A 14,147-nucleotide genomic window follows, 5' to 3' on the forward strand; every position below is an offset into this window, starting at 1 on the left:
TTGGCTACATTGTATGTTTTATTATCTACTTTTTCAAGATTTGTCATCAAGATGTCTTTGTGCTTCCATTTTGTAATCCTTTTGAGGCCAGATTACTACATTGCCCCCTTTATCTGATTTCATTACCAAGATTTCATGGTTAGTCTCAAGTTTTTTCATGAGTTGGAAGTATTTTGACTCCTGATTACTCCTATGACGTTTTTTATGTTTGGTTTGATAATATAGTTTCTTAATGCCCTCAACAACCACCTCATGGAAAATGTCGATGGCATCTTTAGGTATCATGGGGATAAACCTTGATTTTGGTTTGAAAGGGCTTATGCCTGCTCCGCTTTGTTTGATTGCAGCGGCGGCTAATCGATCTTGCGTATTAGAGATATCAATGTCTTCCTGTGTTTCATTAGACCTATTATCAAATAGATGATGTAAGGTTAGGAGAGCTGGAACATCTTTAGCTTGTAGTTCCGTGTTTCCTCTGTTGACATTACCTTCTGTTTGTATGTCTTTCAAACCTTCCTTAATGGCAAAGAACTTTTTCAGTTTAAGTTTTCGTATGAAGCAAAATATGTCAATCCTCGTGCGGGTATAATTGAAGTCACTAATCGGGCAAAATGAGAGTCCTAGCGCTAGTAGTTGCTTTTCTGCTTGCGTGAGAGTTATGGTGGAGAGATTGATGATGGTGTTATCATCCACATTTATTTTTTGCGCCAGTAGGTTTTTTTCGGCTTTTTTGTGTTTTTTGTGGTTTTTCCGCCTTTCCCTCCTTCGTTTGTTGTTTCTTTTTCTTCTTCTCTCCTCATTTGCTGTCTCGGTCGTAGCGTTTGGCGTCGGTCTAACGCTAAAAAATCCACCTCTTCTCCTAGATCCAGCACTCTATTTTGCGCGTCATCTTCCATATTACTTCCCCTTTCGGATGAATTCTCACTTGTTAGTGAATCTGTATCCGATATTGTTGTTTGTTCATTGGTTGCGACGTTGGAATTGGTGCTGGAGCTTTGTTCTTGCAACTTATTTCCTTTGTTGTTGGTCTTATTGCGCTTTGCTGTTTCATATTTTCGGGTGAACGTGTATATGCGATCATGTCCTAAGCACTTAATATCCCAATCAATTATTATATAAACATTAGGATGAGGTCATACATACCAAAATCATAAAATCCAACAAGTAAGTATCTGTATAAAAATCAATAATAGCAAAAATTAGTATTTATTTTTATTTACCCAACCTCATGACCTCATCCTAATGTTTATAAAATAATTGATTGGGATATTGAGCGCTTAGGACATGAGGTGCTTCTTTTTATGATATTTGTATGCAACATTGCTCTTAAAAACTGAATGTTTTAATGATTGATACTTACTCATTTTGATAGGATGGCGACCACTGTTGCTTCATTGGTAGCATGAGGTTACTGTTGTTATGCCAATGAGGCCTTCTGAATATTTAACAGGGTCTATAATGCACTTAGCTCTTGCTCTCATTGGTTGACAATTTTCAAAAAAATATTTGTTTAGTTAGCAATGAGCAATTTTTTCTCATTGACTAGATGTTTATCCAGTTTGCCCACAGTTGCAATATTTTCTAATTTGATTTTGGAACTTACTGCAATGTTTTTATTTAGAGTGTATATTATAATATATGGTATATGATATGTACATATTCATATTTTATAGACATTCATTTATGTCACCTGATTTGTCTAATATTGGCTTTTATAGATTAATAATCATCACTACTGAAATCCTTTTGCCAATTTGGAAATTTTGGTTGCTGGCTCAATTCTCAAAACTATCAGTCTGAATCACTTAGATTTTTTTCAAGAAAGGTATGAAATTCAATATTTACATGACGAATTGTGAAATGTTTTGTGCCCAATGTGTAAACATCTTTCAATATATTACTCATAGGCAAGCTTAATTAATTTTCTGTGTTAAAGTAATATGTATTTTAACTTGGGATCCTCATTGTGAAGGCCTGGTTATTTTAAAACAGTATTGGTACATATTTTGTCTTGTTGTTTATACTAAAAGTGTTTTATTAGTTTTGGTATTTCATGTATGTATACTTTGTTATTTGTATTTGTGTATACGTTGACATAATTATTTACGGTGTTAATTGTATGTTACATATGTTTTTCTATTAGCCCTGAAGAAGTCTCTTTGTAGAGACGAAACGCGCCGGCTAAGATCCTTCATGTCTATGTGATCAAGACTCTTCGTATCCATGTGATCGTACAATAAAGAAAAAGATTTTTTCAAGAAAAACCTACTAACGTCTTGGACACTTTTTTAGATATTCATTGACTATCCTTGAACGGTGCTGAACCTTTTTGAATGCAATTTTGTGACAGGGCCTTGCCCTGGTAAGGAACATAGAGGGGAGTGTTCCTTGGTTCTCTGCACTGTAAGAATCATATATAAAGTAAACACTTTTCATTTGTCAAGTGCGGTATCTATAGCCTCTACCCTCATTGTGTGTGTATCATATTTTATATATATGTGAAGGTGTATTGAAGAATGAGTGGGTGTATAAGTGTCTGGATGAAGGATTTAGTAGGTGCGAGACTGACTGTATAAATGAGTGATTAAATGTGTCTTACTGAATGCATGGTTTAGTGATTAAAGTGTGTGAAACTGTGCATCACTCAGTCTCTTGTTGTGTAAGCTGCTGCATGGGTTAGTGAGTAGCTGTATCAGTGTCTATATGGGTTATTCATTGGCTGCCTGAGTATTTGTATGGCTACCTGAGTGTGAGTGTAGGTGGGTGGGGGATGTGTGAGTGTGTCCATAGTTGTATGAGTGGTTGATTCACTGGGTATATGTGTTCAAGAGTGCATGTGACAGCTGTATGGGTGGGCGAGTGTGTGTATGGGTGTGTTGGTGTGTGAATGGATGTCTCAGTGGTACATGTGCAAGTGACTACATATGTAAAAGGCAGTATATGTGAGTAACAGTGTATATAAATAACTATATGTGAGAGTCAGTGATTGTGACAGTGGCTGCATGGATAAGTGTGTATTTGTAGCAGTGATTCTATAAGAGAGTAATTATGTGTTAGTATCTGTATTAATAAGTCAGGTGGTGTCTGTATAATTGTATAGGTGAGTAAATGGAAGTATAATTGATTCTTTGTATGACTGACTAGGTGTGTGAGTAACTCTGGATATGTAGCGTTGTGTGAGTGTCTGTATAGGTGTATGAGTGCATGTGATAGTGCTGTATTGATGAGTGACTGCAAGTATGAGTGACTGTATGGGTGAATGAGTGGATGTGTGTGTAGACCTAGGAATCAGTCAATGCATATTTAGTAACTGGTATTGATGTGTCTATTGTTTCGAAAATGGTAGTCTGTATTTTAGAGTTGGTGTATCAAAGGTTATATTCAGGTGTGAGGAGGTGCACCCAATGTTCACGTGGATGATGTCATCTGTGATTTCATCAGTGATGTCATTTGATATGTCATCAGTGATGTCACTGACCATGTCATGAATGATGTATTATGTGAAGTCATCAGCAGTGCATTGTGGGGGCGCGAGTTATAGTTAGCTGAACTAACTATAACGCCGGAATTTCTATGGTTTTGTATGAGTGAAATGTCCAACTAACTATAACGTTCCTGAAACCTATGGATTTTTCAGTGAATTTCTATGGTTTTTTAAATGCTAATTTCTAACTATAAGGTGCTTGAAACCTATGTTTTTTTCAGTGAAATTCTATGGTTTTTTAAATGCTAATTTCTAACTATAACGAGCCTGAAACCTATGCTTTTTTCAGTGAATTTCAAAGGTTTTTTAAATGAAAATTTGTAACTCTAATGTACCTCAATCCTGTGTTTTTTTAAATTTCCTATATATAAATATATATATATATCAAAACGAAGAGTTGTCCCCTTGGTGAAAACCTCAAGACACAAGGTAAGTTCTTAGCGGTTTAATGAGGAGAGCTGCTGCTGCAAAGTGCAACCAAACATTCAAACAAATGTCAATTCGCCGACACGTTTCGTGCGCTGCGCGCAATTCTTCATGGGCTGACAAAGTGAAAAACCGCAAGCAAGCAGGACACCTGTATTTCTTTGTAATGCACGCCCATGTGGGCGGAGACAGTTCAACTGCCTGCTGGTTGCTGTAGTGCCTGAAAGTGTGATCACAGTGGATTTCTTGCCGGTAATCACCAATAACAGATTAAAAGTCCCCAGTGGGTTGATGAGAGCTTACATCAGGGCAGCGGCACCATCTGACTCTCCTCCCGCACCTTGTGCCTCCAATGCCGACGTCGGTTGGCGCCAGCACAACGGGCCGTGGGACACAGCAGGGTTTCCACCGCGGCTGGACTGGCCGCAACATATCAAAACGAAGAGTTGTCCCCTTGGTGAAAACCTCAAGACACAAGGTAAGTTCTTAGCGGTTTAATGAGGAGAGCTGCTGCTGCAAAGTGCAACCAAACATTGGGGACTTTTAATCTGTTATTGGTGATTACCGGCAAGAAATCCACTGTGATAACACTTTCAGGCACTACAGCAACCAGCAGGCAGTTGAACTGTTTCCACCCACATGGGCGTGCATTACAAAGAAATACAGGTGTCCTGCTTGCTTGCGGCTTTTCACTTTGTCAGCCCATGAAGAAGTGCGCGCAGCGCACGAAACGCGTCGGCGAATTGACATTTATTTGAATGTTTGGTTGCACTTTGCAGCAGCAGCTCTCCTCATTAAACCGCTAAGAACTTACCTTGTGACTTGAGGTTTTCACCAAGGGGACAACTCTTCGTTTTGATATGTTGCGGCCTGTCCAGCCGCGGTGGAAACCCTGCTGTGTCCCACGGCCCGTTGTGCTGGCGCCAACCGACGTCGGCATTGGAGGCACAAGGTGCGGGAGGAGAGTCAGATGGTGCCGCTGCCCTGATGTAAGCTCTCATCAACCCACTAGGGACTTTTAATCTGTTATTGGTGATTACCGGCAAGAAATCCACTGTGATAACACTTTCAGGCACTACAGCAACCAGCAGGCAGTTGAACTGTCTCCGCCCACATGGGCGTGCATTACAAAGAAATACAGGTGTCCTGCTTGCTTGCGGTTTTTCACTTTGTCAGCCCATGAAGAAGTGCGCGCAGTGCACGAAACACGTCGGCGAATTGACATTTATTTGAATGTTTGGTTGCACTTTGCAGCAGCAGCTCTCCTCATTAAACCGCTAAGAACTTACCTTGTGTCTTGAGGTTTTCACCAAGGGGACAACTCTTCGTTTTGATATGTTGCGGCCAGTCCAGCCGCGGTGGAAACACTGCTGTGTCCCACGGCCCGTTGTGCTGGCGCCAACCGACGTCGGCATTGGAGGCACAAGGTGCGGGAGGAGAGTCAGATGGTGCCGCTGCCCTGATGTAAGCTCTCATCAACCCACTGGGGACTTTTAATCTGTTATTGGTGATTACCGGCAAGAAATCCACTGTGATAACACTTTCAGGCACTACAGCAACCAGCAGGCAGTTGAACTGTCTCCGCCCACATGGGCGTGCATTACAAAGAAATACAGGTGTCCTGCTTGCTTGCGTTTTTTCACTTTGTCAGCCCATGAAGAAGTGCGCGCAGCGCACGAAACGCGTCGGCGAATTGACATTTATTTGAATGTTTGGTTGCACTTTGCAGCAGCAGCTCTCCTCATTAAACCGCTAAGAACTTACCTTGTGTCTTGAGGTTTTCACCAAGGGGACAACTCTTCGTTTTGATATGTTGCGGCCAGTCCAGCCGCGGTGGAAACCCTGCTGTGTCCCACAGCCCGTTGTGCTGGCGCCAACCGACGTCGGCATTGGAGGCACAAGGTGCGGGAGGAGAGTCAGATGGTGCCGCTGCCCTGATGTAAGCTCTCATCAACCCACTGAGGACTTTTAATCTGTTATTGGTGATTACCGGCAAGAAATCCACTGTGATAACACTTTCAGGCACTACAGCAACCAGCAGGCAGTTGAACTGTCTCCGCCCACATGGGCGTGCATTACAAAGAAATACAGGTGTCCTGCTTGCTTGCGGTTTTTCACTTTGTCAGCCCATGAAGAAGTGCGCGCAGCGCACGAAACGCGTCGGCGAATTGACATTTATTTGAATGTTTGGTTGCACTTTGCAGCAGCAGCTCTCCTCATTAAACCGCTAAGAACTTACCTTGTGTCTTGAGGTTTTCACCAAGGGGACAACTCTTCGTTTTGATATGTTGCGGCCAGTCCAGCTGCGGTGGAAACCCTGCTGTGTCCCACGGCCCGTTGTGCTGGCGCCAACGGACGTCGGCATTGGAGGCACAAGGTGCGGGAGGAGAGTCAGATGGTGCCGCTGCCCTGATGTAAGCTCTCATCAACCCACTGGGGACTTTTAATCTGTTATTGGTGATTACCGGCAAGAAATCCACTGTGATAACACTTTCAGGCACTACAGCAACCAGCAGGCAGTTGAACTGTCTCCGCCCACATGGGCGTGCATTACAAAGAAATACAGGTGTCCTGCTTGCTTGCGGTTTTTCACTTTGTCAGCCCATGAAGAAGTGCGCGCAGCGCACGAAACGCGTCGGCGAATTGACATTTATTTGAATGTTTGGTTGCACTTTGCAGCAGCAGCTCTCCTCATTAAACCGCTAAGAACGTACCTTGTGTCTTGAGGTTTTCACCAAGGGGAAAACTCTTCGTTTTGATATATATATATATATATATATATATATATATATACATACATATATATATATTTTTAAAACATTGTGAATAATTTTTAGTTTGGAAAACTATATTCATTCTCTTTTTTTTCAATATCATGCAGAAGTCACGCACCCATCACGTTTACATGGGTGCTGTGCTGAAAGCCATGCACCCATCGTGTTCACACGGGGGGCCGTGCAGAGAGCTGCACACCCATCGCGTTTACATGGGGCCACGCTGAAAGACGTGCACCCATCGCGTTCCCATGGGAGGTTGCGCTGATAGCCGCGCATCCATCGCGTTCACACGGGGGCCGCGCTGAGAGCCATGCTAGGGTCGCGACTCCATTTAAAAAAAAAAAATGGAAACGTCCACTTTCCCTAATTTACATTCGCCTTGGGGACCCCATCCCCCGAGGTATGCTCACATGTAAACTTTTTTTTTTTTTAAACAAACGGGAGGAAGGCCGCATGGCCCCCTCCCAGGCCACTTCTGGGCCCGGGGACCCCATCCCCCGGGGCCTGGCCTCTTCGTTGGGGACCCCCTGCAGGAACCAGCATTGCTTTTCCACATGGAGAGCTGCTGACATGCAGCTCCCCATGTAGAAAAGCAATTCTGCTTTGGATTTAGAAACAGAGAGCAGGTTTCCCTGCTCCCGCTTCCAAAATCCAAAGAAGAGTTGCTATGGTTGGGTGGGAACCGTGCTCCCACCCTACCATAGCAAACAGCAGTGTCCCGGGGGTGGGCACCCTGGGACACTGCAGGAGCCGGCCCTGCGGGATGGCAGTCCCCAGGGCCATCAAGAGCTCCAGGAGGGGGCTGTGTGGCCCCCCTCCCAAAATATCTAAAGCCCCAGGGAGGTGCTGATCCCCGGGACATGGGGTCCATAATGGACCCCCAAATGTAACTATTAAGTGCCCCGGGGAGGTGGTGGTCCCCGGGGCAGTGTGAGGGGATATGAGCTCCCCCACACACATTTTTATTTATAGCCCTGGGGAGGTGGCGGTCCCCCGGGCTTGGGAGTCCTGCAAGACCCCCCACGAATTTCAATTTGTGCAAGGGGAGGAGGCAGTCCCCGGGGCTGCAGGGGCCCCCACAGGCCCCTGCACATTTATTTGTGAGTGCCCCCGGGACCTAATCCACCCGGGGGCTTTTCCAAACAAAATGCCTCATTTTGTTTTATTTCTCGGCAGAATCCGCGTCCCCAGCGCAACTTCTGCCTTTTTTTGTCCTGGGGGACCTTGTGGGATCCCCTGAACAGGCCAAGGGAGGTAGGGTGTTTGTACCCTGCCGCCTTTTCTTCATTTTCATCTTTAATTTTTCCTCATTTCTTCTGACTGGGTTACCGAGTCAGAAAATGGCTGCCAACACATTCTGGTTTGGAGTGTTGGCAGCCAATTAAAATGAAGCGCGTTGTCGGGAGGAGTCGCGAACCCACCGCAGCCATAGATATCGATATTTTTATTTTTGGATTTTCACAGCAACTACTGAACGGATTTGTACCATTTTACAAAAGGTTGCTTTGTGAACCAAGCACTACCATTTTGCCAAATATGGGGTAATTCTGTTCAGCAGTTTGGGCTGTAGCCTTGCCTAAAGTTTTCTATGGGAAAATGATTTTTTGACTCTTATTTTTTGAATCTCTCAGCAACTACTGAACGGATTTACACCATTAAACAAAAAAGGTCGCTTTCTGAACCTACAGCTACCTTTCTACCAAATTTGGTGTAATTCCGTTCAGCAGTTTGGGTTGTAGCCTGTCTCAAAATTTCCTATGAAATTAACGCACAAAAAACGCGTTTTGGGACCCCCTTTTTTCTCGGGCCCTGGCTTGAGGAATCACCCCCAAACTTTCAGGATAGGAGCGGACCTGGATAGACTTTTTCTTTAAGAATTTTGCAAAGATTCGCCAAACAACGCCAAAGTTATTAGCAAATCAAAAAATGCTTTTCCTATGGAAACTAGGTTTTAACTATAACTACCTACTGGCATCCGCCAGTAGGTAATATATATGGTGGACTATTGGAAAGCACATCTATATTTTTGGACTTGTTTTTATCGAAGTATGGAACTTAAGATCGTATTGCAAAGACAGTTCGGACTTTCTTCGTAGGATACATGATGTACAGTGGGTAGATGGTTAGTTAATGATTGGTTTAGATGTGTGTTCTCTTTACACCTGCATTGATCAAGTCAAGGGAGTGGCAGCATGCATGTATTACCTAAGAAGTAGGCACATTGATTGGTGGGAGCATAATGAAATGTTAAAATCCATGATGCTTTTTTGCCTACAACAGATCATCTTTCTCTAAGAGAAATCCATATACCGGCAACGGTCCGGTACGGCGATGGGTACTTGTTTTGCCCCCAGCCTAGCAAATGTATTTCTAGGCTGGTGGGAGGAACAGATTGCTTGGACAGAAAGGTTTGAGATGTACACTGATCACATACTTGTATGGATCAGGTATATCGACGACCTATTCCTTATTTGGAACGGCCCAGAAACACTAGCTAGGGAATTCATTGTGAAACTAGGAGCCAATGATTTAAATCTGCAATTCACTCATGTCATAAGCCACAATTATTCTTAGTTCTTAGACATACTGGTAGAGGTGGTACAAGGGAAAATTACAGCTCGCCTGTACCGCAAGGAAACTGCGTGGAATACAATGCTGCACACAGCCAGTCATCATCCTGTTCCCCTAAAATAGAGTATACCCTATGGAGAACTTTTAAGGGCTCGTCGCAATTGTAGCACCACTGAAAACTTTCAAAGGAAGCAGTCCGACACAAGTGCCCGGTTCAGAGAGAGGGGATATAAGGAAGAGACACTAACAATAGCCAGGGAGAAAGTCAAGGATATAACCCAGCATGAACTACTGTTTAAACCATCGAATAGCTCAGCCAGAAAAGCCCAAGGATATGTACTAGGTAATTACGCTGTCTACGTATTGGTGTGCCTCTGTGGCCTCCGTTACGTAGGCAGCACTAAGCTTTGCCTCAAATTGAGAATATTACAGCATTTACGTGCCATCACCAATCATGATCATAATTATCCTATGACACGACATTATGCAGAATGCCACAAAAGCAACAATAGCAGCCTGAGATTTTTTGGGATTGATAAAATTCCAAAACATATACATAGGCAATCGTGAAAGACGCCTTAGAGTTTTGGAGTCCGGATATATCATTGAGTTGGACTGCAAGGTCCCCAAAGGGTTAAATGGCGGGTAGGAGTTAGCCACACACATAGGCCAATAGTATCCTTAAAAAAGCTGATCATCGTAATTTATCTATTCATATTTTAATATAGTTTGTGTAAGGAGTAGTTTGATAGTAAGGGTAATCATAATTTTTAATAAGGGAAATTGAAGGATAGGGAACGATGCCATGCAACATGATTCCCATTAGGAATCCAAAGCAGTCATTAACCACAATTGTGGAGCCGTACTCTACAACTCAATTGAGTTGCTTTACAGGGTGTTCCCCGCCCATCTTTCCCATTTATCACATTAGCACAGGTGTCTGGACACACACTCACGGAATTAGTCCCACTCACATACAGCACACTTGGCACCTTTATTCCATACTTCCATTACCAGTTGTAGAGCGTGAGATACTTATCCGAAAATAATATGGATAATGACATGCTAATAAATAATATAGGACCCCCTCTCCTGCCGTAGGAAATACAATAGGCGGAAGCAGGTGGAGACTGAAACAATGTTCCGACCACCGTTATAAATATCCCGAGATGATGAATTTTGGTGTGCATGTTGTGCATCAACAATGTGTGATAAATGTGGCATTGTATCAGCAACACGGGCATTGGAATACACGCGATGCACATGCTATCCATAGAATAGCATGAATAAAGCATTGATTGATTGAAATACAAAAAATACGGGGGAGATGACGTGAGAGTAATATTCATGGAGAGTAACTCTTCTATGACCATTGGCGGTAGGGCTGGAGACGATGGGACGTTACAAATAACAAATTCACCGAAACTTAGTTGATTAATCAATTATTGAAATATTAAGCAATGATTGTTAAAATGAATTTATTATGGTTCACATTATGCACACATATATGTATAAAATTATTTGAAATGCATTGTGATGTACCTCGGTGACTGTTGTAAGATTTTTTCTATGTCCATCAGCCACTGGGTCTATTTCTAAGGGTAATGGAAGTAGGGGAAGTGACTTGACAAAGGCAAACGCCGAAACGTGTCGTCCTTAAAGTTTTGGTGCACAATAAATCTGTTGTGCCGTTTCCTGGTGTGCCGCCTCTTGATTTTTACCATCTGGTTATGGATTAAGAAAAGTGACGATAAAGGAAGTGGTTGCTGCTACCACTGGCTGGCACCAACGTCGTGGGAGGGGAGCCCACTCAAGCAGCAATTTGGTGAAGATATATATATATATATATTCACTGAAAAAACCATAGGTTTCACACATGTTATAGTTAGCGGAAATTTTACTGATAAAAAACCAATGAAATTCCCCCGTTATAGTTAGTGCAGGCAACTATAACTCACGCGACCGCAATCTTCTGCTGATGCTAATACTGTATTTAGACACTTATTTGCCCATGTCTTCTTCCATACATTTTTAGCTATGCATATATTACAAATATTTTTTTTTCATAAAGACACATATGTCATCAGCAGAAGATTGCGGTCGCGTGAGTTATAGTTGCCTGCACTAACTATAACGGGGGAATTTCATTGGTTTTTTATCAGTAAAATTTCCGCTAACTATAACATGTGTGAAACCTATGGTTTTTTCAGTGAATTTGCAAGGTTTTTTAAATGCTAATTCCTAACTATAACGTGTGTGAAACCTATGGTTTTTTCAGTGAATTTGTACGGTTTTTTAAATGCTAAGTTACTTTACGCCATTCGTGGCGTGCGCGCCCACTTAACGCAGTTCGTTCCGTGCGTGCACCGTGCGCTTCGCGCACCGTGCGCACCCACTTTACGCAATTAGTGCCGTGCACGCACAGTGGGCACGCGGTGCGCTACGCGCACCGCGTGCCCACGTTACGCTAGATGGGCCATGTACGCACGATGCGCTTCGCGCACCGTGCGCACATGGAGGACATATGATGCACTTCGTTTTGAAAGGTAATATTTTAATTTTTCGTATATGTTATAAGCCATGCACAAATGGTGCCCTCGGGCACCATTTGCACACGGGGTGGAGAGAGTGTGGATAATTTTTTTTGTATTATTTTTTTTTTAAATATTTTAGTTTAACTCATCTTTAATAAGCCATGCACAATTGGTGCCCTTCGGGCAACAATTGCACACGGGGTGGGAAGAGTGTGGATATTTTTTTTTTTTTTATAATTTTTTACCGTACGCGTACGGTAAGCGTAATCGGCGAAATTAGCGAAAAAATAAAAATTCCGTTTTTGGCCTTGGGGGATCTTTGGGGACTCGCTCAACATTGCTATGTGTGTGGGAGCTGTATAAACAGCCCCTTTACATGTTTTTGTGCTTTATATTTTAAACATCACTCTCAGTGCGAGAGAGAAAATGGCGGCCGCCGCTTCCTGGTTTCGGCCGATTCAAATGTTTACTAAGATCTAAGAGCCAATCAGAATCGCGCTCGCGCACGCCACCGTACGCGTACGGTAAGCGTACCGTAAGCGCACCGTAAGCTGGCTCAGATATATATATTGATTTAAAGGCTATTTTCTCAGAATCTACTGAACAGATTTACACCAAACCTACAAAAGGCACTTCCTTGACCTGAGGACTACCTCTCTGCCAAATTTCTAGTAATTCTGTTCAGCCGTTCGGGCTGTAGCCCTGTCTAAAGGTCCTATGGAAAAATGCATGGGAAAAACGCGTTTTGGGACCCCCCTTTTATCTCAGCCCCCGCTTGACGAATCCCCCCGAGACTTTCAGGGTAGGAGCGGAGCGTAGCGCCCCACCTATTTTGAAAAATTTGCGAGGATTCGTCGACCGGCGCCAAAGTTATTCAAAATAGAATGTTGCGGATTTCCTATGGAAGCGTGGTCCTAACTATAACTACCTACTGGCGACCGCCAGTAGGTAATATATTCACTTAAAAAACCATAGGTTTCACAATCTGGTCACCCTATGTTGGTGGCTCATCTTGGACTCTCTGATGTGCTGTGATTTATTAGGCAACAAAACGATGGACATCTTAGAAGGGCTTACACTAGCATCCATCTTGTGTGCCTTATATCCCCCAGTGGGATCTGAAATGGTTAGGGCATGATACGTACATGTCTTCAAGCAGCACTCCCCCCCACCCCACTTCTCATATGAACAATAGTTTACCATAACTGTTGTCAGAAGGGAAATAACACCCACACATTGCAGAGCAACATGGACTGGGGACATATCCATGACCAAGCACACTTGAGCACGACTCTCCCCACCTTGTTTTATTATGCTGGTTTCAGTCTTTATAAGGCCCTTGTGTTTTTCTGCATGGATGAATTGATGGGCGATGTGAAGGTCTAGTGGGTAGCGCTCTGCTGAGTGGGCGATAAGATCAGCAGTCCCTTACCTTCAGGCGGAGAGGCCTCCCCTTTCTCCGCCTCCCGCCGCTACGGCTCTTCCTGAACACCCATGCAGTTTTCTTTACTCTCCGATGTTATTGCTAGGTAGTCAGACCTGCAGGGAGAATGAGACACAGTTAGTGAATCAGTTATTGTTAACATTCATGTCACCTGTCCTACAACTACTGTCATCTGCATCAGTATGCTTAGACATGTTTAATTGTAGGTTTCTTTGTGCCCATTAAGCAATAGTGCCTCTTGGAACCCCTTACCATCTGACCGCACCATGATTTATTGCTGACATTAGCAAAACTTTAGTTAGTTAATAAATAAGGTATTTTAGTTTGAGGCAAACCTATAAACTGTTGTGGTTATAAAATATCATCTAAACACGTACCTTTGTTAAGTCGGTTAGAAAGTGAAAAGTCTTACAAGCACATCAGAGTTCAGGGTTCAAAAATAAATCTATCACTTCTTTCTTTCAATTTGTAAGATCTAATAGGCATGGGTTAGTATGTTTTATGTTAACTTTAACCCATGCTGGTTATCTTGTCTATTACAATAAACGTAATGTTTGAGTGCAGTGGAAGGCCCTTCACAACAGTTAACTAGTCCGCTTCCATTTGCTTATTTTTAAATTTAGTTGTTAAACAGATACTAATGAGGTGATAGTTTTGCATAGGCAGTATTACCATGTGTAAAAATGACAAAATAACCAATAACTATCAAACAATGTTCCTCATTATGCCTTATAATTTATTTTTTCTTGCAGCATAATTTAGTCAGGCCTGCCGCATAATTTGGTGCTCCCCTGCCGCATAATCCTAGTGGCCCTGATCATAACGTAGTAACAGTAATCAGTTATCAGCGTCACCTAGAATCACTTGTCTAGTCACTTTGCTTTCAACACTATACTGCGCGCTGCTGCTTT

General features: G+C 42.9%; 1 protein-coding gene across 2 annotated transcripts in view; it reads right to left on the reverse strand.

Moving 5' to 3' along the window:
* The window catches only part of SCN1B (sodium voltage-gated channel beta subunit 1), a 456,449-nt gene that overhangs the window by 31,988 nt on the left and 410,314 nt on the right, over positions 1-14,147 (reverse strand). For both annotated transcript variants that reach the window (XR_014966378.1, XM_085616039.1), the window contains exon 5: positions 13,225-13,331. Coding sequence is in view for 1 of the 2 variants with exons in the window: in XM_085616039.1 (XP_085472165.1) it covers positions 13,265-13,331 (67 nt within the window). In the remaining variant the exon portion in view is untranslated. The remainder of the gene's footprint in view (positions 1-13,224; positions 13,332-14,147) is intronic.

This window comes from Triturus cristatus, chromosome 7 (genome assembly GCF_964204655.1).
Source record: "Triturus cristatus chromosome 7, aTriCri1.1, whole genome shotgun sequence".
Taxonomy (NCBI): Eukaryota; Metazoa; Chordata; class Amphibia; order Caudata; family Salamandridae; genus Triturus; species Triturus cristatus.